This window comes from Hyaena hyaena, unplaced genomic scaffold (genome assembly GCF_003009895.1).
Source record: "Hyaena hyaena isolate Hyena2069 unplaced genomic scaffold, ASM300989v1 scaffold_511, whole genome shotgun sequence".
NCBI classification, from domain to species: Eukaryota; Metazoa; Chordata; class Mammalia; order Carnivora; family Hyaenidae; genus Hyaena; species Hyaena hyaena.
In genome coordinates, this window is record NW_024081144.1 from 1,154,409 (window position 1) to 1,180,263 (window position 25,855).

Genomic DNA, 25,855 nt, shown 5'->3' on the forward strand with positions numbered 1-25,855 from the left:
CCGGAGCCCAGTCTGTTAGGCACCTGTCCCACTGCCTCCGAGGAGAGCCGCGGGGCTGATGGTGCCGCTTCCCCGAGGGGCTGGCACCCAGCTCCTCGTCTGGGTCTCTGCCAACTCACCCTTCAGGGCTAGTGATGCTTGTTAGTGTTTCCCTTTAGGTGGGCGAAAATATCTGTTTACCCTGCAGAGAGCAGCCTCCCCAGGCAAATCTCTAACTAGCTAAGTGGCTGTCCTGCCTCCGTGGCAGGGAAGACGCCCACTGTGACAAACGAGCCACTCTGCAGGGAAATGTTTAAGTAGCACATGTACCCAATGCACCAACACAGATCGCCGTCGCTGGGGGCTGGGGACACGGGGGGCCGTGGGGGGGTCTGCCCCGCAGCTAGGACCAGCCCCTCCCAGTGCGGTAGGTGGGGCTCTGGGCCACCCAGGGGAGTGCAGAGAAGGCCTTGGTCGCCCCAGTCCCAGGTGGGTCAAAGGGACTCTCACAGGACCCTCTCGGCCATGCAGGGGGATCCTTGAGGGGCAAACGCTAGAATGGACCGTGGTCTCAGGCAGGGGCTGGCTCTGCCCATTCATCCTGGGCACACAGAGCTGTCCCGCAGGGGGTCTTCAAAGAGTGGGGGTGCACAGAGCTGGTGTGATTCCACAGCCACGGCGCCGAGCTGGGAGCGAGAGACCGTCCCCCACTCAATCTCTGCCCCCGCCGATGCTGACCACGGTGAGGCCGGAGGGGCCCTGCCCCTGGCTGGCTGGGCAGTGACGGCTGGGCTTTTCTAGCTTGAGGACAATCTCAGGAAGGGGCTGCAGATTCCATTCGCCCTGCGAGGAAAGGACCAGGAGGTAAACTGAGGCTGGAGGGGTGAGATGAGGCAACATCTTCCCAGCGACTTTCTCCCATGACCTCCTGGACTCTTGCCCTGAAATTCACCTTATCCCAAACCCAACTCACCCTCCTTCCCTCCAGCTGGAGTCACCCCAGCCCCCACGCCCTGCCTGCCCCTCGCTTGAACAGCCACCCAGCGGAAGCAAGCAGGACCCCTGGGTGTAGGCTGAGCTTTCAGCCCCTCCTCCCCAACAAGCCCGCCCCAAATGCCGAGTTTCCAACCATATCAGACGTCCACACCGCATCTCCCTCCTGGGCCAGCATCAGCCCTGCCCTCGGGGCCCAGGATGTATGATTCGGCCATTAATGCGGCTCCCAAAGGCGGGAAATCTGTCTCCCAGACTTGCAGGCTTGCGGACCCTTCCCCACACCCTACTCAGCACCAGCCAGGCCTCCACCAGCACCCTCTCTGCTCTCGGGAATAAATGAGATGCCCTCGAACCCCAGTGGGTCCCAGATAAGGAGGCCCCACCAGCCAGCAGCCTCAGGCTGGTTGGCTTCTCGCCTGCCCCCCGCCCCCGCACTTTATTTTTAGACTCTGGGGGTGTTGCCGGTGCCCTACTCACACCCCCAAGACTAGTCCTGGGATGCGATGTCGCCTGGGAGAGGGCCATCAGTTCTATCAGCCTGTCTGGGCCCGTCTGCCACCACCCGATTTCTCCAGCTGTTCTGAGGGACTGTTTTGACCAGCTCCTTGGAGCGCAGCCCTATAGCCCCATCCTGGGGTCCTCGTGGGGGCCAGGGGTGCACAGGGGCACACCCAGGGACTTGCAGACGGCTGGGGGTTGGAAGGTGTGGGGGTGTCGCCTCGCGCGGGTGGCCTGCCGCAGCGCCACCTGCCCCCCCCCCACATACCTGGAAGCGAACGGCCGAAGACTTGTTGCAGTGCACGGAGATGGGGGCAAAGCCATACAGGGCCCTGAGCATCTCGCGATTGAAGGAGTTCCAGGGCACCGACTCAAACTGCTCAGGGACAGAGGCCTGGGGGCAGGTGCACACTTCCTCATCATTGAACCTGGTGGGGGGGTGGGGAGAACGAGCAGCCTGCCATGTGGTGGGGCCGATGGGGTGGCAGTGAGTGACACCCACCCCCCGCAGGTGGACTCAGGCCGCCTCCACCCAACCCCGCTGCCTCCACGCCAGCGATGCCTGGGAACGGCTGCTCCAGGGTTGGGCCCAGAGGGTTCCTCAGGCCAGTTCCAGGCTCAGCAAGGCGAGAGGATGGGGATCGATTAGCGATGCCTGCCGCGGGCACCGTACAGGAAGTGGAGGTGCGGCGGCCTCGTGCGTCTTCACCCTGCCCCCCGGAACTCAGCCTGGGCGCGTCACTCTTGCCCAGCTGCCTGACGGGGGCGTCCTCTGCAGAGCCCGGGGACGGGAACCCCCTCAAGCACGCTCCCGCGGAGCCTTCACCTGTTCACCAGGTGGAAATACTTCTGCAGGAAACCCGGGTCCACGGTGCTCTTGCAGAGCTCCAGCTGTGTCAGGGGGTAGTAGTGGATGTAGTTGACGCACATCTCCTCCGTGATAGCAAAGCCCCCCTGCGAGATGGGGAGACGCCCGTCAGGACCCGTGCCTCGTGCGGGGATGCTGAGGCTTCCAGACTCATTCACTGCGTTCACCCACTGCACAGCGCAGGTGCCGTTCCACGTGAGCCAAGTCCCTGCCTTCTGGGGATTCCCCGTCTCCCTTGACGGGACAGACAGCAAATGAGCCCGCCAGGAGCCGTGTCTCAGGCGGCAGCAAGTGTTAGGAAGAAAAAGACTATGACAGGGTGAGGACACAGAGGTATTAGTGCACCCATTTTATGGATACAGAAACTGAGTCCCAGGGAAGGTAAGGAGCAAGGCCTGAGTGGACACAACCTCCCAACTGTGGCTGAGGCGGGGTCCCCTCGCCCGTGAGAGCCTGGAGACGGAGGACGGCTGGGAAGAATTCCCCTCGCTCTGTGGAGTGGGCACCGTCCACCAGTCATTTCCAGAACTCGGCTCTGAGGCGGACATGGCGGCCTCTCAGGGCCACCCTGCAGCTTTGCCGTGTGGGACAGGGTAGAGGGGGCTCTCCCTGCGGCCTTGGGCTTCAGGGCCCTGGCCCGGTCCCTGTCCTTGGAGCCTAGACCCCGGAGGAGCAGGAGCAGGCGGCGCAGGGAGTGGGCCTGGGGGAGACGCCCCGAGTGGCCACAGGGAACAGCCAGCCCAGGCCCCCGGTGGCACTGCCCTGCCCGCCTTTGCCAAGTGCTGGGCTCCTGGCTCCTTGGGCACATGGGTGTGCGCCTGGGTGGGGGTGGGGCACCTGGCTGGCGGGAGTGTTGGGGGAAGAGAGGCGCGTGCTCCTTGGCAGCAGAAACAAAGTATGTGAAGAGCCCAGCTGAAGGCCACCTCAGCCCCGTCCCCGTGTGGACGCTGCCCTGCAGAAGGGCAGCGCGTTTACACAGCAGATTTCCCAGGAGCGGGCCTGCCCGGCTCCTGGGTGGCCCCGACCGGACGGTGTCACCTGCACTGTTCTCTGGTTCCCCGGGGTGCCAGGGCCCCGCGGCCACCGCCTGACCCCCTCGTCTGGTTCCAGGGCCCCTTACACCCTGCGCTCTGCTCGTGAGAGCCCTCCCTCTGCCTTCCCCTTGGGACGGAAATCACGTCACAAAGGCCCCCGTCTCTTGGGTGGGCGCGAGGGCTGTCCATGCCTGCCGGGATGCCCAGCTGCCCTGCTCCTCGGTCCCTCTGGGCGAGGGCGATGGTGACAGTTGAGAGGAGGGAGCGGGGCAGCTGGGGCCTTGGCCTGAAGAACGTGGCGTCTGAGACACCTGGGGTGCACCTGCCCTGAACATCCTGGGACCTGACACCAGTTCACCTCGATGAGGCAGGCGGGGCAGGACCGTGGGAGTAACACTGGGTGGGGGTGGGCCTGGGGGGTCCCTCCCCCCCCCCCCCGAGCTCACCTGCAGAATGGGCACGTATGATGGTCCTTCCAGGGGCCTGGCTCACCGTACAAGGGCTCAGAGCTCGCTACGGAGAGTCGGCCCGTGCGGGCTCGGCAGCTGGACCAGCCCTACTGCCTGCGGGGCCGAGGGNCCCCCCCCGTGAGCTCACCTGCAGAATGGGCACGTATGATGGTCCTTCCAGGGGCCTGGCTCACCGTACAAGGGCTCAGAGCTCGCTACGGAGAGTCGGCCCGTGCGGGCTCGGCAGCTGGACCAGCCCTACTGCCTGCGGGGCCGAGGGCCCTGCGCTGCTCCCCCAGCACCGTTTCCCCCCACGCCTGCCGCACAGAGTCCCGGTGGGGCTTAGAGGGGCGCTAAGCTTGGGCAGGGGGAGCCGTGGGGCCCGGCCGTGGGGAGCAGCTGCTGTTCTATGTACTGAGCCCCTCCTGGAGGCTGAAGAAGGGGGTGTGGGGTTTAGGTCAGGGCTGCATGCCTGCCAAGGCCTCCTACTCCCCGAGTTAATGACCAAGGACCCAGAGAAGTTGTCACCCCACAGCCAGAGGGAGGGAGGGGTCGTGTGTCAAGCGCATTGCGGGCACAGGGCCTGCTATCAGCTGTGTGACCCCCGGCAAGTGTCTTCCGTCTCGGAGCCTCAGCTCTCACCGTGAAAACACAGAGACCCCTCCCTTGACGACTGGTGTGAAGGCTGAACAGGAGAAGACAAGTCAAATGGTCACCACTGGAGAACAGGGGGGCCACGCTGCGGTCCGCGCAGACCCCGGAGCGGCACGTGAAGAGCAGAGACGAGCTAACGCTCGCTACGACTCGGACGGACCCTTGGGACGTGATGCTGGACTGCATGTACCTGGAGGGGTCCTGGGTGGGCAAACCCACAGAGATGGGAGGCAGGACGGGGGCAGCTCAGGGGCCAAGGGCCAGGGTTCCTTTGGGAAAGAGGTCATGTTCTAACCTTGACGGTGCGGACAGTCGCACACACCTGTGCAGAGCCTAGAACCTCCCTGGACGGCACGCTTTAAATGGGCGGACTGTCTGGTGTGTGGATTACATCTCACTAGAGCCGTTTGAGAAAACACCAAGGATTCACTAGCAGGAGGAAAACAGAGAGAGCAGTGCCGTGGGCTCCGCCTGTAGCCCCGGCTCTGTTCCGCCGGGAGCCTCGTGGTTCCCAGGATGATGGGGGGCGGGGGGCACAGTGATCAACGGGACGATTAGCAAAGCCGTGTTAGCGGGAGGCCAGTTTGCCAGGCCAGCCCTGATTGATGCCCGCTGAGCCCATAGGGTCATTAACAGCACCGGCTTTCACTCCGCAGAGCGCGCCGGCCGGGTGGCGGGGCGCAGAACCTGCCTTGAAGACAGTGTCCCCTCCCGGGCTACCCCCAGCGCAGCCCAGATGAATCCATTCACACCCTTGCCCTGCACAGTCAGCCGCACACCCGGGCAGACTTGTCTGTGCAAAAAGCCCCGAAGGGAATGGCATGAAAATTAGTGTTTCTGCCACCAACAGTCTGCAGGCTTATCACCTAGGGTCTGAGGGGGGCTCGGTCCTCGGACCCTTGCTGCAGCCTCCCCTCTGCCCGGGCACAGGTCACTTTCCCACCCCCGCCGCCCCGCCTTCCCTCCTGGCCCCTGGCCCTGTGCACCGTGCCGGCTTTCCGTGCTTCTGCTCCCCGCGCCTGTCTCGCCGGCCGGTGGAGCTCCGCACAGACGGGGGTCAGCCACAGCCCTCATCCCGGCGTCCGTACCCGGGGGCTGACATCTTCCTGCTGAGGCTCCAAACCCCGGCAGGCAGCAGAGCGCCTTGGGGACGCTTCTTAAACCAGGGCCGCCACGTGTCACAACCCAAGTTCCAACTCAAGGTCTGGAGTGGAGCCTGCGAGAGTTTGCTTCTCCCAAGTTCCCGGGGGGACCTGGCCGAGGGAGCCCTACCCCGGGGACCGACAGTTTACTGAATGAATGGGGGATGTCACCCCCTGCCCTCCAGCAAACCTCTAGGTAATGAGTTAAGACTTGTCCTCCTGAAAGGGTAAAAGCCCCGAAGGGGACCCCCCCCACCCCCGGCCCCAGGCCTCACACGTCCCCGGAGCAGGCAGCAGGGAAAAGTCAGGGGGACTCACCAAGGTGGTCAGATTCCTGTCTTCCGTGTTGTATGTACAAGAAGTGATGAGCACGTCCCCCTGGGCAGCCAAGCCAAGAGACGCCCGTCAGCGTCCGCCCACGTGGGGGTGACAGGCGCACCTGTGCTCCCGTGATGGACCACGCCCTGGCACGCGCCATGGCACGCAGTCATCCATCAATTCCTGAGGGGCCCCATGGTGGCCTCCGGGCCCCCCACGAGTGAGAGTCAAAATCTGGGTGTTCCCAGGGACCCAGCACCCACCGGTGTCGGCTTCCGTGCCCCTCAGCACATGGGCCGCAGGCGGGCAGGACTGCCGCGCAGCCTGGTGGGCCATGTCGCACCCGTGGGTGGACTTGGGCAAGCCCCTGCCTGAGCCCGGGCTCCCCGTCTGCATGATCAGGGGCCCCACCAGCAACCCCCATTTCCTTGTCCTTCCCGAAAGCTCGAAAGCGCGGGGCTTGCTGCCGGCTGACCAGGCCGGAGGATGCAAGCCCCGCCCCCCGCCCGCCCCCCGCCCGCCCCCCACCCCGGGGCTGCCTGCTCTGGGTCCTCTGTCACGTCCCCGGTGGATCTCACCTGGGGATGGCCCCAGCCCCTGCCTTGCATGGACGCGGTTCTAGAAGACCTTCACACGGCCTCTGCCATCCTCCGTGCCTCTCTGACCTCCTGTGGGGAGCACTCCCAGCCCCCCGGCCTCCCCATTCCCAACTGGGCACCCACCTGGTGCACAGACACCGGCTTCTTCAACATGCGGATCTCCTGGGAAGGGAGGGGAGGGTTCAGAGGGCTGCAGACCCAGCCGCCAGCCGCCTCTCCTCCCCAGCCCTCTGGGGCTGTGCTCCTGGCCCGCTGGGGGGAAGCCAGGACGGGCTGAGCACGGCCGCCGGGCAGGAAGGGATTGGGCCTGGAAGGTGCTTATCCGGGACGGGCTTTACATCGTAAGGCCGCCTGTCCCTCCCTTGGACCGGTTCCCCAGAGGAGAAGGGCTGGCTGTCGCGGGCTCTCAGGTGTCTGGGCCTGGCCCGGGGGGGCAGGAACCCAGCGTGGGCGCGTTCCTGCGGCCGGGGGACAGAGAAGGCCCAACAGGCCCGCAGCCTGGGCACCAGACAGGCCCCGGGGGCGGGCGGCCCTACCTGGAAGTGAGGGCTGTAGTGGTCGTCCTTGCTCACAACCTCCCTCTCTCTGCCGCCCCGGACCAGCACGGTGACCACCTGCCGCCCCGCCAGGTGTGTGTGCAGCTGAGAGGCAAAGATGTGGATCCCCGAGGGAGACAGGGCCTGGGGGGGGAGGGGCAGGGTCAGGGCCTGGCACGTGGGGGACCCTGAACCCGCCCTCCCGCTGCCCTCTCGCTGGCCGCCGGCCTGGACCATGGGCCCAGGGACAGTGACGCCGCGTCCACCCGCCCAGAACGTCCACCCTGTCCAGCCTCGTCTTCGTCCCTGGACGGCTGAGTCCCCACCAGGAAAGTCAGTAGGGAAGGAGTTGCCGCAGAGTGATGTCACTGTCACAGCCCCCAGAGGCTGCGGCCACCTTCCTCCTCCTCTGGCTGCTCCGTCCATTCTTCATTCACTCAGTGGACTTCAAGGGGAGCCCCGGGGGACAGGGGCCGCCCGGGTGAGCACAGTGTGGCTCCCGTGCTCTGCAGGCTCAGGTCGGGGGCTAGGCTGTCCTGTCCAGCGCCTGCTGGGCGCCAGCCTCAGCAGCTGCCCCGTGGCACGGCCTCACAAGGCACAGGGGACCTTCCCCTGCTTCACGGTCACATGGCACTGACCGCCGTGGCACCGAGCGTGGAAGCTGTCGGCTGGCCCTCAGAAGGGACCGCCAGCCCTCACATCGGGCCACCTTGCCTCCCCACTGAGGCACGAGGGGATTCCCGGAGGAAGGGCGCTCTCCTTCGCTCCACGTGGACTTGCCTTCGACCATTTCCTAGAACGATTCCACGTGTGAAGTGTTTTCTCCACCCGCCGCCTCCCTGACGGCACCCCACCGAGCTCCGCGCTGCACCGTCCACGCTGTCAGCGGCTCTGGGGCTCCTGTGGCCACGCTCTGTTACCAAGTGACCCCGGGCTGCGGAGATTTCTGCCCGTCGGCTGATTTCACCTCATGCTTTCCCTCTGACCCTCCACCTGCGCTGTCCTGCGCTTGGCCGTATGGAAACTTCTGGCCCCTCGCAATGATTTGAGGCTGGGAAGCCTCACGGCCACGCCTGTCACAATTGGGAGCCTCTGCTCGCCCGGAGGCGTGGGTGTCTGACGAGGAAAACGTGCCGTCCTGGGGCCTGTGGTCTCAGACGCCATACTTTTTCTTGGCTTGTCCGTTTCGACAAGATGTGTCAACCACGCCAGCCTTTCGGCTGCCGAATTGACGCCCCTCGGTGACGTGCTAAAGTCCCATTTGGAGGGGAAGAAGGGTAGGCTGAGCTTCTTCTTTCCCAATGGTGAAGTATCTGAGGCTGGTCTAGGATGCGCTCCTTAACATCACGGGGACTTGGTTTCGACAGAATGTTTCCTAACATGCCGGCTAGAGGCATTCTCCAGAGGCCAGAGTGCCACGGGCCACTTTCCCAGGTGCGCCGTCGGTGGGTCGCTCCCCAGCCCCAGGCCCGGCCACAGAGTGTCACTGATGGGAGCTCCGGGCACGCACCAGGTGCCAGTCTCGGGAAAAGGAGCTGATCTCCCGCACGGCTGACGGCTTGCTCTCTCCAGCTCGAGGGCACTCTGCTCCCTCATGGCGGGAAGCCGCAAGCTCGGGGGCCCCGTGGAGAACAAGTCCACGTGCAGTCACCTCACTGGACAGGCACGCGCACTGGACGCCGCATCGCAAAGCCGCCTGCTGCCGTGGGCCACAGCGCTACGAGTCAGAGACGTGCTCGCGGTCCGGCTCCTCGGCTGGGGTCAGGGGCAGCGCCCACCTAGCCGGGCGCTGTGGGAAGCCAGCGGCGCGGGAGAAAGCGTCGGCAGCAATCGCCACAGACGGAAAATGAAAAGAACCCCTAGATACGAAAAGGAAGACGAGCCAACGACCCACTAGGGAAACGGGACGAAGGCTGTGAGCAGATGTTCCCAGGAAACAGCGCACGGCCGCGGGACGGGCGAGAGGGCCCTCAGCCTCACGCTCTACGAACAGTCTGGAAATTCACACTGAACAACAGTGAGGTGTTTTTCCAAGTGATTGAGGAAATATTTAAAATATTGATCATGTGGGGGGTAGGCAGCCCCGGGGAACGGGGCACCCGCCCGTACCATGTGCCGGAGGAGGTATCGGATTCACTTTCTGGAAGGCATCTTGTGAGATTTTTTTCAAATTGAAGCTCGCGTCCTCTGTGCACGGCATTTTCTGGACACTACCTGAGAGAATGTTTTCCTGGTGTGTGAGGGTGTCCTTCTCGCCGTCAGTGAGAAGTCAGGGCAGGTGCACACAGGCAGGGCCGGATGACTCCGGGGAGCGCCGAGGGCACGGAGCCTGGGGGTCACTGCCGCTCCTTTGGAAGCGAGGTCCCCGCCGTCTGCTCCGGGGTCTACGTGCCGACCTGTGCCCCACGTGCCCTTGCATGGCCCCGAGATCGGTGCCCCCTGGCCGCAGCGGGGTGGCCCCGGTGAGGTCCACAGTGAAACCACGCCGGGTAAGGCTGTGTAGCCGCCAAAAGGCAGGTTATAGGACAAATGCTTCCTGTTCGGTCTGTTTGCTTTTAGACACCACATATAAGGGCACGTAGTGATTTATAGTCTGGAGGGACACAAAGGAGCTGAAATCGGGGTGTTTGGGGGTAGGGGGAGAGCGTGCTGCAGCCGTGATGCCTGCGGTTTAGGGGTGAAGCCATGTCTATGTTACTTGCGGAATGAGAGCTTCGTTTTCCGTGCGGCGGGAGGAGGTGCTGGCCGGCACGTGGTGTAGACCGAGTGGGAACCTCCCGTGGGGCCTCGGCAGCGGAACCAGGGCCAGGGAGGGCAAGGTGCCCGGCCAGCCCCACTTACCACCTGGGTGCACTTGTCCGTGCAGTAGCCGGTGAGGACGAAGTTGCTCTCCCGCGGGGGAATGGCCATCACGGGCGAGTACACCAGCCCCAGCTCCATGATGCCCGCGTCGAAACGGCGCAGCGTGGCCGTGTAGTACAGGCGGATGCCCGAGGAGTCGCGACGGCCTAGCAGAAAGACGGGCGGAGGGGAGCGGAAGCACTCGCAGCAGCCCCCGCCGGTCAGCCTCCCGCTCCGGCCCCAGCGGACCCCCAGCCGCCTCGCCCCTCCCCTGCCCCCACCTGGGGCGTGCACCCGAAGCCAGCTGCCCCCGCTCCCGCACCTGCTTATGCCAGGCATTCGCGAGCTCTGCGCCACACCCACGTGGAGAGAAAGAGCCCTTGTTTCTATGAAAACTGAGTTGATGCTTTGGAAAGACTCGATCAAGGCGGGTAACTACAACAGAGCTTTGAGTGAGTGGGGGTGAGGCGCCTGCGAGATATCCAGGAAGCTGGCGCTACCTCGGGTGGCTTTGCATATATGCTCTGATGTCCTTCCGCACGTTCAGAGGCATCTGAACTGGAATCCGCCCGCGGGACGACCTGCGGATGCTCTGTGCAACTAGGAGGGCGGGGAACGGCATCCACCCGGCCCCCTGAGGAGCCTCTGCCCCCCGGCAAACGTGGGTAAACGTGTTAAAGTTGACAAGAGACACGTAAGAGGCATTCTTCTCGCAGCCCCCACTTGGCTCCTCTGACCACTGCCCTGACGCGCTGAGGACATCACAGGAAAACTAGAGCAGAGCGTGGGGCCCCGGGGCAGGCGGGCATGACCCCAGACTCCACTTGGTCAGCAGTGTGCTGTGTGCTCTCAGACAAGTCACTGTCTCTCTCTGGGCCTCTCTGGGCTCAAATTCAAGAGGCTCTTCCAAAGGAGAACTCAGGGCTTCTGCCCATCACTGTCCAGCCACACTGGCTGGTTCGTCTTGTGGTTTGCTAATTGGACAGTCCATGGGCTCCCTGGGTGGGCCTCCCAGCAGCCACAGGAAGCTGGTGGTCAGAGGTCAGGGATGTTGGTGGCCACAGGCACAGCCACACAACCATGTGGCCACCAGTAGCCCCTGCCCTACCCCTGCCTGGAATTGGTCAGCTGAGGCCCCAAGTGTGTGAGGGCAGAGACCTGGGCTGGTCCCACGGGGGAGATGGGGTGGCTGGACGTGGCTCGACCCCTCAGAATGCACTGCAGAGCTGGGACGTGGGCAGAGGAGCACGTGTCACTTAAGAATCATCAGCCCCAATTTACAGATGAGGAAACTGAGGCTCGCAGCCTGAGCTGGAGACCCTGCCCGAGATCGCGGGTCTGGAAAGCGGCCATGCTGGGATCTGAGCCCAGGGCGTTCCCAGGGGCCCTGGCCATCTTGTTGCTCATTGGCCTCGAGGTGGGGCCACGAACACCCCTTCTTGCGTCTGCCTCCCCCGTGCCCAACTCCTGCCCCCGCCCCCATGCGATGTCCAAACTCAGCCTCTGTATCTCTGGGCTGGTTGCATCAGAGGATAATAATAAAAAGGGAGATGCAATTGGTTAAAATTCAGATGGGGATTAAATAATGAAATAATTGTGGCATTTTGATATTTATAGAAGAGCGGCCCGTCTCCAGATTTGTGAAGTGACAGAGCATCCTTATATTTGGCAAAGGATCCATAAATATAACCAGATAATCAGGAAGAGGCAGACCTCCCTGACGCTTAAGGAGTGTTCAGAAATCCATTTGCTTTCAGGTTTTAAATGAGCAATAAATCCCATATCACGCTAAAGCCCGCGCTGACTTATGCCCCGCGCCGTGCACACTACAGATAATTCCGGCGGTGGCAGCAAGCGCTAGTTATGTCGCCGGGAGGAAGCTCACTGGCAGCCGTTGGCGGAGCACACCCGCGGTGCCCACGTCCCGCCGGGGGCCGCATGCCCGAGCTCTCCCAGCCCCAGGACAGCTGCATGCTGGGGGGGGCGGGGTCCCCGCCAGGGTCACCGGGCTAGGGAGGGACGGGCTGGGGCCCAGCCTGAACCTCCTGCTCTGATCTCTCAGGCTATTTCTGCTCCTCACATGCACAAATGAAACCAAGCATCCCTTTAAAAAAAAGGAGACAGAGAGCGAGAGGACCAGGGCCGTGTGGCCGTAGGTGGGGGGCGGCGCCGGTGCAGAGGGAAACGTCTCCATTTCTGATCTGACATCAGCTGGCATCGTCCTAAATATCCACTGTCGTCGTCACCTGCAGGCATGGGCTGATCAAGCAGCCAGCACTGCACGGGGCAGACCTCATGGATCAACGACAGCACTGCCCTGCGGGGCCCCGGCCAGCCTCAGATGCCTTTCCAACAGGAGCCCCGTGCCTCTGCTGAGGGTCAGTTAGAGGAGCCCCACAGGCAAAGCCGACTGTCTGCCACCCCCGTCACAAAACTGCGGGGACATCGGGCCCATGGGCGCACGCGGGCTCCAGCCTGTGTTTGCTCTGTTGTGCTTTGAAAAGCAGGGGGGAAGCTCACCGCCAGAAATGCTGCCCTCCCCCACACCCGAGCTCTTCCCTTGACCTGCAGATAGGCCCTGGGGGCCGTGGCTTCAGGGGGCCGGCCGCCGGAGGTGGGGGGCGTGCTGGCTCTGGAGTGGCCGCATCCCGCCAGGGGGCCCCGTTCTGGCCCCACCAGGTGTGGGGAGGGCAGAGCCATCGGGCCCGGATGCTGGCAGCCGCCTGGTTACGGACAACTGGGGACGAGAGGCAGCTACTGGTCTGAGCGGCCTCACAGAAGTCAGACTTCCAGGGAAGCCGGGGACAGTGCTCTGGCCTGGGACCTCTCCTCACTGACCTTGAGGCTAGTGACCCCGGGGTGTGGGGAGGAGGGCGGGCCGCTGGACCGAACCAGCGTCTAAGTGATTCCGTACAGCCCTGGAGTCCCACCCACCTTGCCAGTTCAAAGCGTGGGGTCGGCCACTGGACGGCCACGTGGCTGCGGCTGCCCACGGCCCAGACCAGGGCTCCTGGCCCCGCCTGCTCACTTGGTGGTGCTGGTTGGAGTCCCTTCACCCCCGGGCCTTAATTTCCGCATCCGCAAATGGGCAAGAAACCTCTGCCTGCCTTTCCCCAGAGGGTGGCCCTGGCAGTGGGCACTTTCGAGGAAGATGGGGGTGCCAAGCCTCCCACTGCGTGGGGTGCAGGGGTGAGCCGTGCGGCCGGGGCCCCGCCCCAGGGAGCCCACTGCAGGCATGGGAGAGGAACAGAAAGAAGGGCGTGAGGGGCTCTCATGTCTTGATGGGTCATACGAGGAGGCTGGACCTCGGGGAGTTGGGCCCAGCACTGAACAGACACCCCGACCCCCTTCCAGACTGGACACGGCTGATCCAGGCTTCCGAAGGGAGGACAGAGGTAGAAATGCACGCTCAGAGCTCCCTACCTTGGATCATCAGTGGGTTGTGGTAGTGAACTTCCAGACGGAGAAATCTGGAGGACCCGGCACCCCCAAAGGCAAGGCCTGCTTCCTCCGGGTAGTAAAAGGCCTGCAGGGTGGGGGAAGGTGGCGAGCCAGGCAGTTTGGGCACCGAAGCCCAGACAGGCAGGCTGGTGTGTCACGCGGGCCTCCCAGACGCGGGTCGGGACAAACCCGCCCACCCGCTGAGGCCTGAGCTGCCGGGTGGGATCCAAACGCTGCTCTCCCGCTGACGGGCAGCTCATGACCAGCCCGCCCGGATGTCTTATTCGACTCGGGGTCAGGAGTAGGGGGAGCTGGTGCTTGGCCCTGCCTCACCCTCTGCGTCGGCGGAGGGAGCAGCTGATGGCAGCCCGTGGAGGCCACCAGCCAGGACCACCCCGTGCACAAAACCCCACGTCCAGTGGGGAAACAAAGTACCTATGCTGGGATTTTGCACTTTTATAAAAAAGCAACCAAGGCTGGGAAAAGCCTTCCCGGCCCGAGAGCAGCAGAACTGAGGCAGCGCTGGGTGCGGGGGTGATGGGTGGGGGGGGGCTCTTTCTCTGGCCGCCTCGCCAGCACCCTCTGGAGCCTCTCAGACTGAGGAGCCCGGGGGGGGGGGGGGACATGGGCGTGGCAGGGGTGGGACCCGGGGGCGCGCGGAGGAGGCCGGGGGAGGGCTGCAGGGCACGCACCTTGGCGCCCAGGGCCCAGGCGGCCAGCACGTGTCGGCAGTAGTTGAGCCGCTGGGGCTTCATCTTGGAATCGCAGGGCCCGCTGAACCGGGGGAAGGTCTCGAACTGGGCGGCACACTGGAAGACCTCCATGTGGTGCACCAGCGCCTCATTGCCCTCAGTGACGATGGGCTCGTACTAGGGGGAGGGCGGGAGGGCGCTGAGCCCGCGGGGGCGGCGGTCCCCTCCCCAGCAGCCTGCTCACCCCCTGGTGGAGGGCTCAGCTCCCCGCAGGGCCCCTGCTTGCCCATCTGTAAAATGGGAGGGTTAAGGGAGGAGTTTCTGGGGCCCAGGGATTGGAAGGTGGAGCCACCAACCTGAACCCAGGCAGAATCTTCCAGAAGCCCACACAGAGCTCCAGAGGGAAGGGGATAAGGACCCTGGCAAACCGTTTCCTGATGCGGTGAGGACAGGAAGGCAGCTGTCCTGGGCAAGGACATAGAGGCAGCCCCGAGGCTAAGCCTGAGCCCAGGGAGCAGGCCGGCCACCCCTGTGGGCCTTTGTGCACTCACACAGCCTCTCTGGGCTGCACTGTCACTGCTGGAAACAGTGCGTGGGGAGGAGTTTGTCGCCCCCCCACCCCACCCCCACCTCCCCGCCGGGCCAGGCCAGGGAAACAGATGACAATCCACAGCTACCACCCTCACATTATCTTTCTGGGTGGGTGTTTAGAGCACTTGAGATCGGAATTGAGCTGCCTTTTCGTGGAGGGGGCTGTGACCTGATAGACAGGCAGAGTCAGCGTCCTTCGGTCCAGTCTGGAAGTCAGGCCACAGAGGCCTGGGGAGGGTGGGTGTGAGCAGGGTGACAGGATGACAGGTGACGGGGGTCAAAGCATGCTTGTGGCTAAGAGCACATCCAGTCCAAGCTGAGCCACGGACGGCCTTCCAGGATGGGGACGTCCCTCCGCACCCCTCGGAGGCCCCAGGTGGAAAGCGGAGCTGGGACGAGGCCCCGGGCCCCGGACCGCCCGCCATGTGCCCGCCCCCCGCCCCCGACCCAGGTACCATGACGATGTGGTGCTTCGTGAAACCATCTGGAAGTTCAACGACGTGGCACCAGTAGGTGGTCTCCTGGTTGGGGATCAGGATGTCTGGGACACGGATCTCCATGGTGCGCTTGTCGGCGGGCAAGGCCGGGACGGAGATGTTGGGCTTTAACAGCTGTACCCTCTGCAGCCCCGTCTGCAGCCCCGAGATGTTGATGGCCTCCAGCGCCCGGAACGGCTCCTCCAAAATCCCGTACACCAGGTGGACGGTGCCATCCTGCAGCCAACACACCCAGACCCCCCAGAGCTGGGCTCCTTGGTAAGCGGGGGCTGCCGGGGCTCCGCCCACCTCACCTGGCAGGCAGCATGCCCGGTTCGGGTCTCTGTGAAGGAGGTGTCTTCAAGGCTCCCCGAGGACCCGGCTGAGCCAGGCTCATTACCCCACAGCCTGCAGCTGGCACCAGGCATCAAATACACTTTTTTTTCCCAAATATGTTCTGTCCACATTCGCTAAGTCAGATATCTGTCCCCCTCCACCGCCCCCAAGGTCACCGGGACAAGGTGCGGATCATCACTTCCGGGCCCATGAAAAGCTCAGGGTGAGGAGTCAATGCCCCTATAAAGCAAAAAAGACCACACTGTGGCTTCTCAAGAGTAACCCTGAACTTGGAGAGCTGTGCTGTCCCACTGGTGCTGGACGGTGCACACGTGGAAAGTTCTAGGCAGCACTGTGCTCGAGGTCACAGACAGACCCCAGGAGGGCAGGAGCCTGGGCTTGGCTTCCCCCACGGTGCTGCTACGAATGCAAGCCTGTATCCACGTGTGGCGTGTGGCCCTGAAAATACCTTCCGTGGTTTTCTGGGCACTGGTGGGTGTCTGTGTGGGGTTTGTGTTCCTCATGGGCGGCCCCTGCTTGCTGTCTGAGTTTATGGCCACGTAAACCTGAGGCCCCTGTGAGCTGCTCTCGCCAAAGAAGACATCAGAGCCCCAGGCAGAAGCCCCCCAACACCAGCCCCGAAGCCCTGAGCCGAGCACATGTGCACATCTCGGGACGCCTTGCAAAGTGCCTGGACGGCGTCCGTCCGACCTGGCATCGTCCGCAGGGAAGGCAGATAAGGGGCGTGAGGCCTCCGTGGCCTGTCCCACCGTTCCGTGGGGCCCGGGGCAAATCCTTCCCCTGTCCGGCCTCAGTTTCCTTGTCTGCCACACAGCCCGTCACTGCCATACCATAAAGATGACACAAGGAGACCAAGGTCAAAGTACGCTGGAAAATTAAAAGAACTTTGTCTTCAAGGCCACGATGGGTTGTTTTTAGCGGGTGGGTTGGGGCAGCGTGAGAAGCCTATGGTGGTTTTGGATCCGCTGTGGCTCTGAGCTCCTGGGCAGAGCTGGTGGGCTCTTCGGGCCCTCCTGCCCTCTCCCTTCCCCCCCACTTCACAGGTGGGTAAACCGAGGACGTCTGGGGGAGTGAGGGGCCTGCCCCAGGCCTCACAGCCGGTGGGCAACAGGGCAGGTTGGGAAAGCAGGCGTCCTGGCCTCTTCCCACAATTCCACCTGAAGGTGACAGGCCAGGAGGAGAGGAAGCCAGCAGCAAGATGGCTCTGGCCCCACATTGAGAGGCTTGGGGGCAGGACCCACATCTAGAGCCACATGGCTGTGTCATCCAGGAATGCTTCCTGAAGGGGTCAGGCTGATGACGGAGCCGGCCTCTGGTCCCCTCCCAGCCGCCACTGGGATCCCTCCCTGGCTCCCTCCCTGCGCGGACCAGGCCCAGGGAAGCTGCCCCAGGATGCCGCCGCTCCACCATCTCCTGAGTACGGGGCGCCACCACCCACCTCGATGAGGTAATCCTTGGGGTCACAGGTGTCAAAGGGCCTCTTGAAGAGCAGGCTCAGGCCTTCCGCGGTTCTCTGCGCCTTCAGCAGCTGGTAATCCTGCCGGAAATCCAGGTGAATCTGTCCCCACTGGTCACTCCAGGCATCCTGCCGTGACAAGTATGGACTCTGAACAGAAGGCGCCAAGCGTCACGGCCAGAGCGCGAGGCTGGTGGTCCACGGTGTGGATCTCGGGGGTCCTCATGGGGCTGGCGGGGGGAGGGTGGCAGGGGGTGACTCCCACTTTGTGTGTCTGCCTGGAGATGGCAGTCACCCCTCAATGCCACTCACTTCCTCTGTGCCTTGAAACAAGGCTCTCAAAGTCCAGCCGGGGTTCAGGGCGGCTGGTTAGAGAAGAGGGATGTGTGCCCGCAGGCCTCTGAGACCCCAGGTGACGGGGGAGGAGGACTTGGCCTTGGACACCGCAGCACAACATGACGCTGTCCCTGCGAAGCCATCCCAGAGCAGGGTCTCAGACCTCTGGGTACACCCAGGAACCGATGGCTAAGAAGGTACCAGCATTGGCAGTGGGCGCCTGGCACAAATACCGCCTACCCCCGCCAGTCTGCAGAGGGAGGGGTCACGACAGCTCGTGGAGACTGGGGCAGAGGGGGGAGGCCAGGGACAAGCCAGCTGTGCCGTCCCTGACCTCACACACCCCTGAGAGTGAGCACCCCCTCACTCACTGTGCCCAGCCCTAGCCTTGCCTGGAGAGGGTAAACTGAGGCCCAGGGAGGAAGCGGGCCTGCTGCATTTTGCCAGGTCCTTAGTGGGTGGCTGACCTGACTGCCCCCTGCCGCTACCTGCTTCCTGTGCGCCCGGCTCTCAGGCCTAGTCTGCAGGCCAGTGCAGAGAAAGCAGTCACCTGCAGAGGACGCTAGGAGGGAGGGGAGGGAGGGGAGGGAGAGGAGAGCCTCTGGCCAGCCGGTCCCCCTGCCCGCCCCACCTCTGTTCCAGTTCAGGAACACCGGGAGCTTTGGGATTTTTTTTTTTTTTTTTAACCTGTATCCAGGCCCAAAGCCTGTTTGCTCCATCTCCTTGAGAAGAAAGAAACCTGCAAAAGGTTTTGCAAAATTTTCCCTAGAGGAAAGCACCACAGTGAAATCCCTGCTAAGAGACACGGCTAATTTGCAGGCCTAATTTTAAAACAGAGGCAGAAAGTTAGTGTAAGTTCAGCTGGAAATCTAGAACGTATTTGTTGAGCATACGGCTAACGGAGGAAAAACAAGGCTGACATTTGTTTGCGCAGGAATTTGTTGTGCAAATTAATCTCACAGAGTGTGCGGGAGGGCGATGTCACCTGTCGCCGGGCTCTCTCCGCGGCCCGCATGCCTGCTCCTGATCAGAGGCGCCACTGCTCGCTCGGGAATGGCTGACGGCTCAGAGCTGGGGCTGCCCCAGGTCCTTCTTGGCCATGACCCCTCCCCAGGCCGCTGAGTATCCTTACAGCGGGGAGACAGTGCAGCCCAGCAAGCCCGCTCTGGGCCCCAACCCGGCGCCTGCACCCCATTCTGCCTGGGCGGCCCAAGCGTCTGGCTCCGGCTCTCCCGGAAAGGCTTCCCGCCTAAGCTGTGACCTGCTGAGTAGTGGGGCCTGGGGGGTGGGGGGGCTGGCTGGAGCACAGCTGGGTTCCAGAAATATCGGCCATTGTCAGCTCCTTGGGAATTCACAAGGACCCAAAAAGGTGCAGAGGGATTGCTGTCCTCACTCCTCAGATGAGGAAACAGAGTCTTGGGCCCAGGGCCCCTCTGCGGGTTCCCCCACGTAAACGGGTTAAGAAAAGCCCACTGCTCACAGATAAAGACCTTTAAAAATGGGGTGGGGGTGCACCTAGGTGGTTCAGTCAGCCGAGTGTCTGACTTCAGCTCAGGTCCGTGGGTTCAAGCCCCGCGTTGGGCTCTGTGCTGACAGCTCGGAGCCTGGAGCTACTTTGGGTCTGTGTCTCCTTCTCTCTCTCTCTCAAAAATAAATAAACATTTAAAAAATTTTAAGACAAAGAAGTTAGACCCTCCTGTGTCTGTTTTTGTGGAGAGAGCTAAGTTTCATCCCCAAGGAGGCCTATTTGGGGCCAAGGGTGGGAGCAGTGGCTCAGGGCAGAGGGCCGCCTCTGCCCACCCGCACCTCCCTTGAGCTTGTTGAGGGCCCGAAAGCCCCTCTATCTCTGGTTTGGAGGGAAACTTTCCCCTTCCTCTGCCCTTTACGGTAAAAAAAAAAAAAAAAGAAAGAAAGGGGGTAAATTTTGGAAGCACCAAGTCAAGGGCACCTCCCATTTCGAGTCAGCTCGGTTAGGTTTGTACCACGAACCACACCTGCGTCCGCCCCTGCTCACGCCCGCAGGTGCAAGCTAGGCCTGTGGGTGCTGCGTCCTGGGCCGTGGGCATGCGCCCTGGTGCTGTGCTTGGCCACGTGCGGTCACCAGGCCCACAGGGTGCACTGGGAGCTGCTGGTGCCGGTGGGGGACTTGAGGTCCGCCCTCATGGGGGGCAGCAGATCCCTTCACCTACCTTCATCTACCTGGCAGGTGTGTGGCAAGTGCACAAGTGTGCTCAGGACACCGCGTCCTGTCCGGACATGTGCGGTCAAAGACCGCGGAGGACATCTATTTCCCGCTCTGTCCTCAGATTGGCTTCCCTGGGACACCCAAGCTTGGGGCGCAAATTTGGCTAAGGTCAGAGTAAACAGGAAGGGGGAGGAGGGAGGGCTTTCTTTGCTGGGTTAAGGGCGGGGGGGTGCCAGGCGTGAGTGGAAGATGAAGGCCGGGTGGGGGCTGGGTAAGGACAAGGTCAGGAGCGCCGGGGGTTCGGAACAACTCACCCCAAAGTAGGCGCTGTCTCCGCTGGTCCAGAGCACGACCAGGTCAGCATTTTCCAGCTCGCCGCGGTCCGACATCCCGAACAGGACGCCGGCCTTGAGCTCCCGCACCAGGAGCTGGAAGTAGACCATCTCGTTCACGTAGCTGATATCCCAGGAGAGCTCCAGGGACCCCTCGGGATCCAGGGGGATGCGGTAGGGAAACGGACTCTTGGGGGGTGCCGAGCTCTGCAGCGCGGCCACCAGGATGACCAGGAAGACGGCCACCGCCGTGCCGTACATGGAGGCCGCCTCTCTCATGCTGGGGCCGGCGACCTGCATGACTGGGGAGCGCGGCCGCCCGCCGGGACTTTATGTCCCGGCCTCCAGGGGGTGGGCTCAAGCTGCTCTCTAATCACATTGGTCTGGTAGGGAATTCAATCGTCCCGGTGGCCCTCCCACCGGCCTGTGCCCCGGGGGCACACCCTTTGCGTCCCTTGCTCTCTTAATTGGCCCTGATGACACATGGACATCATCAGCGGGAATTGAAGCCGACTGACTGATCGCGCTCCGTCCGTCCGAACCAAACCGTCTCTGCAGCACTGTCTGGGGAGCCGCCCCTCCCTGCAGCCAGAAGGCCTTCCAGATGCCGTCAGCCAGGCACCGGGCTGCCCACCAGGCAGGCTGTCTGGTCCTGTCCCTGAGCCACACGCAGGATGGGCCCTGTGCCGCCCTATCCGTGGATGGGCATACTGAGGCCCCAAGGGCTTACTTCCGGGGTGACCAGCGAGTAATGACACTGCCGCTGTGGCCCCCGGCCCAGTGAGCCGCTTCCGCCATGCTGGAGGGTGGACCAATTTCAAACTAAAAATAAAAGACGGTCCACACATAGTCCCTGTGTTTAGACACTCTCTCCATGGCCTGCTGTTCCCACTTTTGTCTCCTGTCTATTTCCTCACAGGCTCCAGCTGGTGCCACGGCTGCTCCCGCGGGAGTGGGTGTACTGCTGGGGGGTGGGGCCAGATGGCACGGGGTGCATCGCTGGGGGACAGGCTTTGCAGAAAAGGGTGCCCAGGACGGGCCTGCCTCCCCGTCACCGAAGCTCCCAAAGCTGTGACGCCCCTTAGCCTAGAGTGGACGCTGCCTGAACGTGAATGCTCCCGGGCCTGCTGGCCGGTAGTGCTGTTTCTCCCACACCTGCCACAGGGCCTTTGCACAGATCCACTGGGGCTCACAGCCCTGGCGCTGCACCCCAAGTAGCCCCCGTCCTTCTCTGTGCACAGTGCTTTGACTCTAGTTGGGCTGCCACCTCGAGGAAGTTCTCCCTGATAGCCCCGAATTCAGTCCCTCTCCCTCAGGCACCTGGCTCGCTCTCACTCTCCCTCCCTTCATTCCTTCGTCCCCCTCCTCCTCTTCCTCCCCTCTCTGGAGAAACCGAGAACCGAGAACCCTAGGGACACAGGGACGTCACCAGCTGCCACCCAACCTTTAGTCCTCAGGTGTCTGCAGAGGCTGGCGGTGCAGGCTCAGCTCTGAACCCTGTTCCGTAGGGAGGAATGAGTGTGCCGCCTGCAGAAGGAAGTGGGGGAACATTCCAGCCCTCACGGGGCCCTGGCGGTGGTGCTTTCTGCCTCCCAGTGACCCGGCTGCCCTTCACACCAGCCTGGGGCGGGCGGGGGGGAGACCAGACAGAGGGACCCACCCCCCACCGCAGGCCAAGCCCAGGCTGCCAGCTGAGAGCCAGAAACCACTGGGCCTGAAGGCGCATCACTGTCTGGAAATCGGCACCTAAAGGCTGTTGTGCGCGGGCGGCTGCAGGGGAGGCGGAGCAGGTACGAGGAAGATAAAGGATTGAGTGAGCGGGCGGGACAGGAGCGGGGTGCGGGCAAGGCCTCCCTCTAGGGCGTGGGGAAACCCCAGAGAGGCCGAGGCTGCTGAGCACGAGGGAGGAGTCGGAGCCAGGGAGGCCCCTCGCCTGGGCGGCAGGCGAGCTTCCTGGAGGCTGGGGAGGGACTCGGGGCGGGGGGGGGGGCTGGAAGGTCCGCGTTCCGGGGGTCAGAGGCACGGGGCGGGGGGGGTCTGGCTTAGCTACAGGTCTAGTCCCAGAGGCTCTGGGCGAAGCTGCCCGACACAGAAGGCAGGCGGGCCCAGGCCGGGCGGGGTGGGGGGTGGGGGTGGAGACCAGGCTCCGAAGGCCTCACGTGAGAGGGAACAGCCCTCACATTGCTGTGGAAGCAGATGCCTGGCATTTGAGGTCAAGACGCCCCCAGGACACTCCCCACCAGATCAGGGTGTGGCCACGGCGGGGAGGGGGGCGTGTCAGCACAGCAAAGTCGGGGCAGCTGGCCCCCCACAGCGTGCCCAGCTCTGGGCCAGGATCCAGGTGGGATCTGGCCTTGGAAGACAGGCAGCACGACGAGCAACGGCAGCCTACTCTGGGGCAGGGAGACCCCAAGGCCCTCATGCCGCACCCCCCCTCCCAGGGGGGCTCCAGGCTCTGGGTTCAAATCCTGCGGGCTCCCGCCTGGGCCTCCTGGGGGACGCACTTCCCCACCCAGATGGCCAGAGGGGTCGGACCCGCCAGCTGCCTTCAAGCCAGCGTCCTGGGCAGGGAGAGGCAGCGAGAGGCGGAGAGGCCTGGGGCCGGGAGCCCAGGGGTACAGCGCCAGCCCTGAGCAGGCCCTCGGGTTGCCGAGCCACCTCCATTCCTACGGGGAAGCGGGAAGCGGAGGGATCAACAGTTGCTCAGAGCTGCTCCGAAGGAGGGAGGCCTGCGTGGCTTAGTAAACAGCAGAGCGCCAGGGACACACGGTTATTTTTAACCGGATTTAAAAGGCACTCTTTCTCCAGCTTGGAACTGGGCTGCAGCTCCCGCGTGCCCCTTGCATTCGACAAAGCCAACGCAGCCGATCTCAGAAGTAATAATTGCCAAGCGCTAGGAATCAACAGGAGCCGGAAAGCGTGTCCACGCCCAGCCCACCACCAGCTTCGCTTCGCGTCGCCCTTGCCAGCCTCGGGGCGGGGTGGGGGTGGGGGGGCTGCAACTGTCCTCAGATGCCAGGGGAGGCGAGGCTGCAGAGGAGTTGAGCAACCCGCCCTTGGGGTGAGGCCACTTCTAGCAAGCGCGGCACTGGGGAGGCAGCCAAGGTCAGGGCCGTTCCACTGGAGTCAGGAGGAAGGGACACGGAATGAGAAAGGAAAGCGCTGGGCCCCGCAGGGGGCAGAGAGACCCGGCCAATCACAGGGCCCCGGCCGCGATGTGCGTTCCTTGCATTAATGGATTTTTACAAACGGAGCAATTCGACCCCGCACAAGGGAGCAGGACTCAGCGGTCCTCGGCCCGCCCGCATCCGGTGCGACACCTGCGGAGACCTCAAGGGCTGAGACGGCAGCCCCTCCCGCGTGCCCTCTGACCCTGCCCCCAGCCCCACCCGGCTCTGCTCTGGTGCTGCGGTGCAAGTTGCCCTCCAAAGGCAAGGGTGGGTTGGGGGTGTCGCCCGGGCGTCACCGCCACCCTGTCAGGAAATAAACACCGCTAGCTGCTCAGCGCCTGGCTCTCCTCCAAGGCGCTTCGACGGCTGACCTCATTTAGAACCAATTTCAGCGGCTTAATAAGCCCTTTCCTCTCCGAATCTCTCCGACACTGTCATCCTCTGCACGTAATCCCCCATTGCCTGTGCCACGTGAGGCCGGCTCGGCTGGCTCCCCAGGGCACAGATCGCAGCAAGTGGGGAGGACCCAAGCCCGGTGGGTGGGCTTCAACCACACCGGCCTGACCAGGCCCCTCCCCAGAGGCCGTCGGGGCTGGTGGGGGGGCGGGGGGGCTGCAGGCTCTGCCCCTGGGCCTGGGAGCTCCTCCTGCGGAGAAAATCCAGCATTCTAGCTGCGGGGAGCAGACACAGGGCTGCGAAGGGCAGACTGGGGGCTGCCCCCAGACCAGCCCCACCTCCGGGGGCCACCATGCCCCTGCCCCGCTCCGGTCCTCAGCAGCTTGGGGCAACCACACCCTTTGTGACACAGTCAACCACCACCAGCCACACCAGCCACGACCGCACCGCAGCCCCCTGCCTGCCCACCCCTCCCCCCAGCCCCGTGCACACTTGGGGGCAGGTGAATTTGGAAATCAGATCAGAGAGCTGAAAGGCAGCACCTCGCAGGCTCAGCGAAAACCACATCCGAGGCCCCGCCCAGGGCCAAGGTGGCCAACAGTAGCTGTGTCTGCATCCAAGGCTCTAGGGGCACGGCCGGGAGCGCTGTCCCTGGACATTTAGATCATTGTCACCAGCAGGAAGGGGTTCTTGCCCCCGTGAGAGTGAACGAGGTGGCAAGGCAGGAACCCAGGACTTAACCTCACCTCTCTGTGTACTCTCTGTGCTCATCTCACCTGATGGGGGGGGGGGGGGGGGAGCCACCCTCACAGGAGGGGCCAGGCTGCAGGGACAGCCCCTTGCCTGGGCTCCCAGCTCCACCGGATGCAGGCTATCTGTTGTGATTTAAGTATAAATGTGCTTGCAATCCGCAAAAGGGCAAGGAAAAGCCCCCAGAATGCCACCCTCGAAAAATAACCACGATTAACAGCTCAGTGAGTTGTCTTTCAGAATTCCTTTTCACTATTTAAAAGTATTTTTATTTTTATTTATTTATTTATTTTAATGTTTTTATTTATTTGTGTGAGAGAGACAGAGACAGCGTGCAGGGGAGGGGCAGAGAGAGAGGGAGACACAGAATCTGAAACAGGCTCCAGGCTCTGAGCTGTCAGCACAGAGCCCGACGCAGGACTCGAACCCACGAACTGTGAGATCATGACCTGAGCCAAAGTCGGTCACTTAACCGACTGAGCCACCCAGGCACCCCTTAAAAGTATTTTTAAACTTCGTTCATTATGTATTGTTTATGTGTTTGCTGTGTTTATTACATAACAGAATTTACCATCTTAACCATTTTTAAGGGCACAGTTCAGGGGCATTAAGCATATTCACACTGTCGTGCACCCGTCTTCTCCATCTGTCTCCAGAACTTTCCATCCTCCCAAACTGGAACTCTGTCCCCAGTAAACACTGATCCTCTCCCCTCCCCCGGCCCCCCGCACCCACCATCTACTCCCTGTCTCCATCTCCGTGGACTGGACTTCTCTAGGGCCCTCAGGGAAGTGGAATCAGACAGGATTTGCCCTTTCATGGCTGGCTTATCTCACTCAGCATCGTGTCCTTGAGAAGGTTCATCCACGTTGCCACACGTGGCACGATTGCCTTCCCCTTTAAGGCTGAATGACATTCCACGGCGTGGACGGACCCTGTTTTCTTTCTCCACCATCTCCTGATGGACACTCGGCTGTTGTCAATCTCTCTGCTCAGATCCCTGTTTTCCGTTCTTTGAGGCTCACGCCAGACATGGAAGTGCTGGATCATACGGTGATCCCGTGTCTGCGAGGAAGCACTGGTTTTCCCACGGCTTCCCGCACACTCGCCTCGGGCCTCCCCACTTCCGTGCTGGACACGCACCAGCCGTTAGCACACCTGGCCGGCCTCATACCTCTGACCAGCCCCCAAGTTTTCCATTTATATCTGTGCTCCGATCGATGTGACCAGCTCCCTGCTGGGAGAGATCGGGGCTCTTGGCTATTTAATCAACCAGCAGAAGCAACAGGGCCCCGATCGCTCGTGCACGCGTGTCCTTCCTACTTGGGCCTGTAATTTTTCAGTCTAAATAAATCCCTGCAGGCGGGGCCCTGGATGGCTGAAGGCTTCTGGGCTTCCTACAAAGTCATTCCCAAGGCTCAAAAGGCCTTGATCAAGGAATCCTTCAGCCACTGGCGGCTCTGCTGGGCACCGAGGACAAACCGCCTTCCCGGGAACAAAATAGTTTCTTGCAGGTAAGTAGGTTTCAAACCGGGTGACGGGCCAGATTTGCTATTGGACCAGGCAGCCGTCCTCAGGCTACAATCAAATGCATCACATACAGAAACACAAATTCAATAAGGCCCAAAGCTCGCCATCTGCTTTTCAAAGAGGAAGCTACCGAAATGAGCAGGTCTCCACGCCCGGGGGCCTCTGACATTCACATGGGAAGAAGGGGACAGCGATCTGCCCGCCCTGATCCAATTGTCCCACCGCTGAT

General features: G+C 62.7%; 1 protein-coding gene across 1 annotated transcript; it reads right to left on the minus strand.

Annotated features, from left to right (window-relative positions):
- Positions 1 to 286: 286 nt before the first annotated feature.
- On the minus strand, positions 287 to 20,108 carry DBH (dopamine beta-hydroxylase). Its single transcript, XM_039255180.1, has 12 exons — positions 19,763 to 20,108; positions 16,910 to 17,056; positions 15,094 to 15,351; positions 14,048 to 14,224; positions 13,338 to 13,440; positions 9,915 to 10,081; positions 7,074 to 7,217; positions 6,661 to 6,699; positions 5,939 to 5,998; positions 2,300 to 2,427; positions 1,742 to 1,901; positions 287 to 822 (listed from the first exon to the last, which is right to left on the minus strand). Exons 1-12 carry the CDS (start codon positions 20,078 to 20,080, stop codon positions 691 to 693), a joined length of 1,833 nt encoding a protein of 610 aa, XP_039111111.1. The 5' UTR covers positions 20,081 to 20,108; the 3' UTR covers positions 287 to 690.
- Positions 20,109 to 25,855: the final 5,747 nt, after the last annotated feature.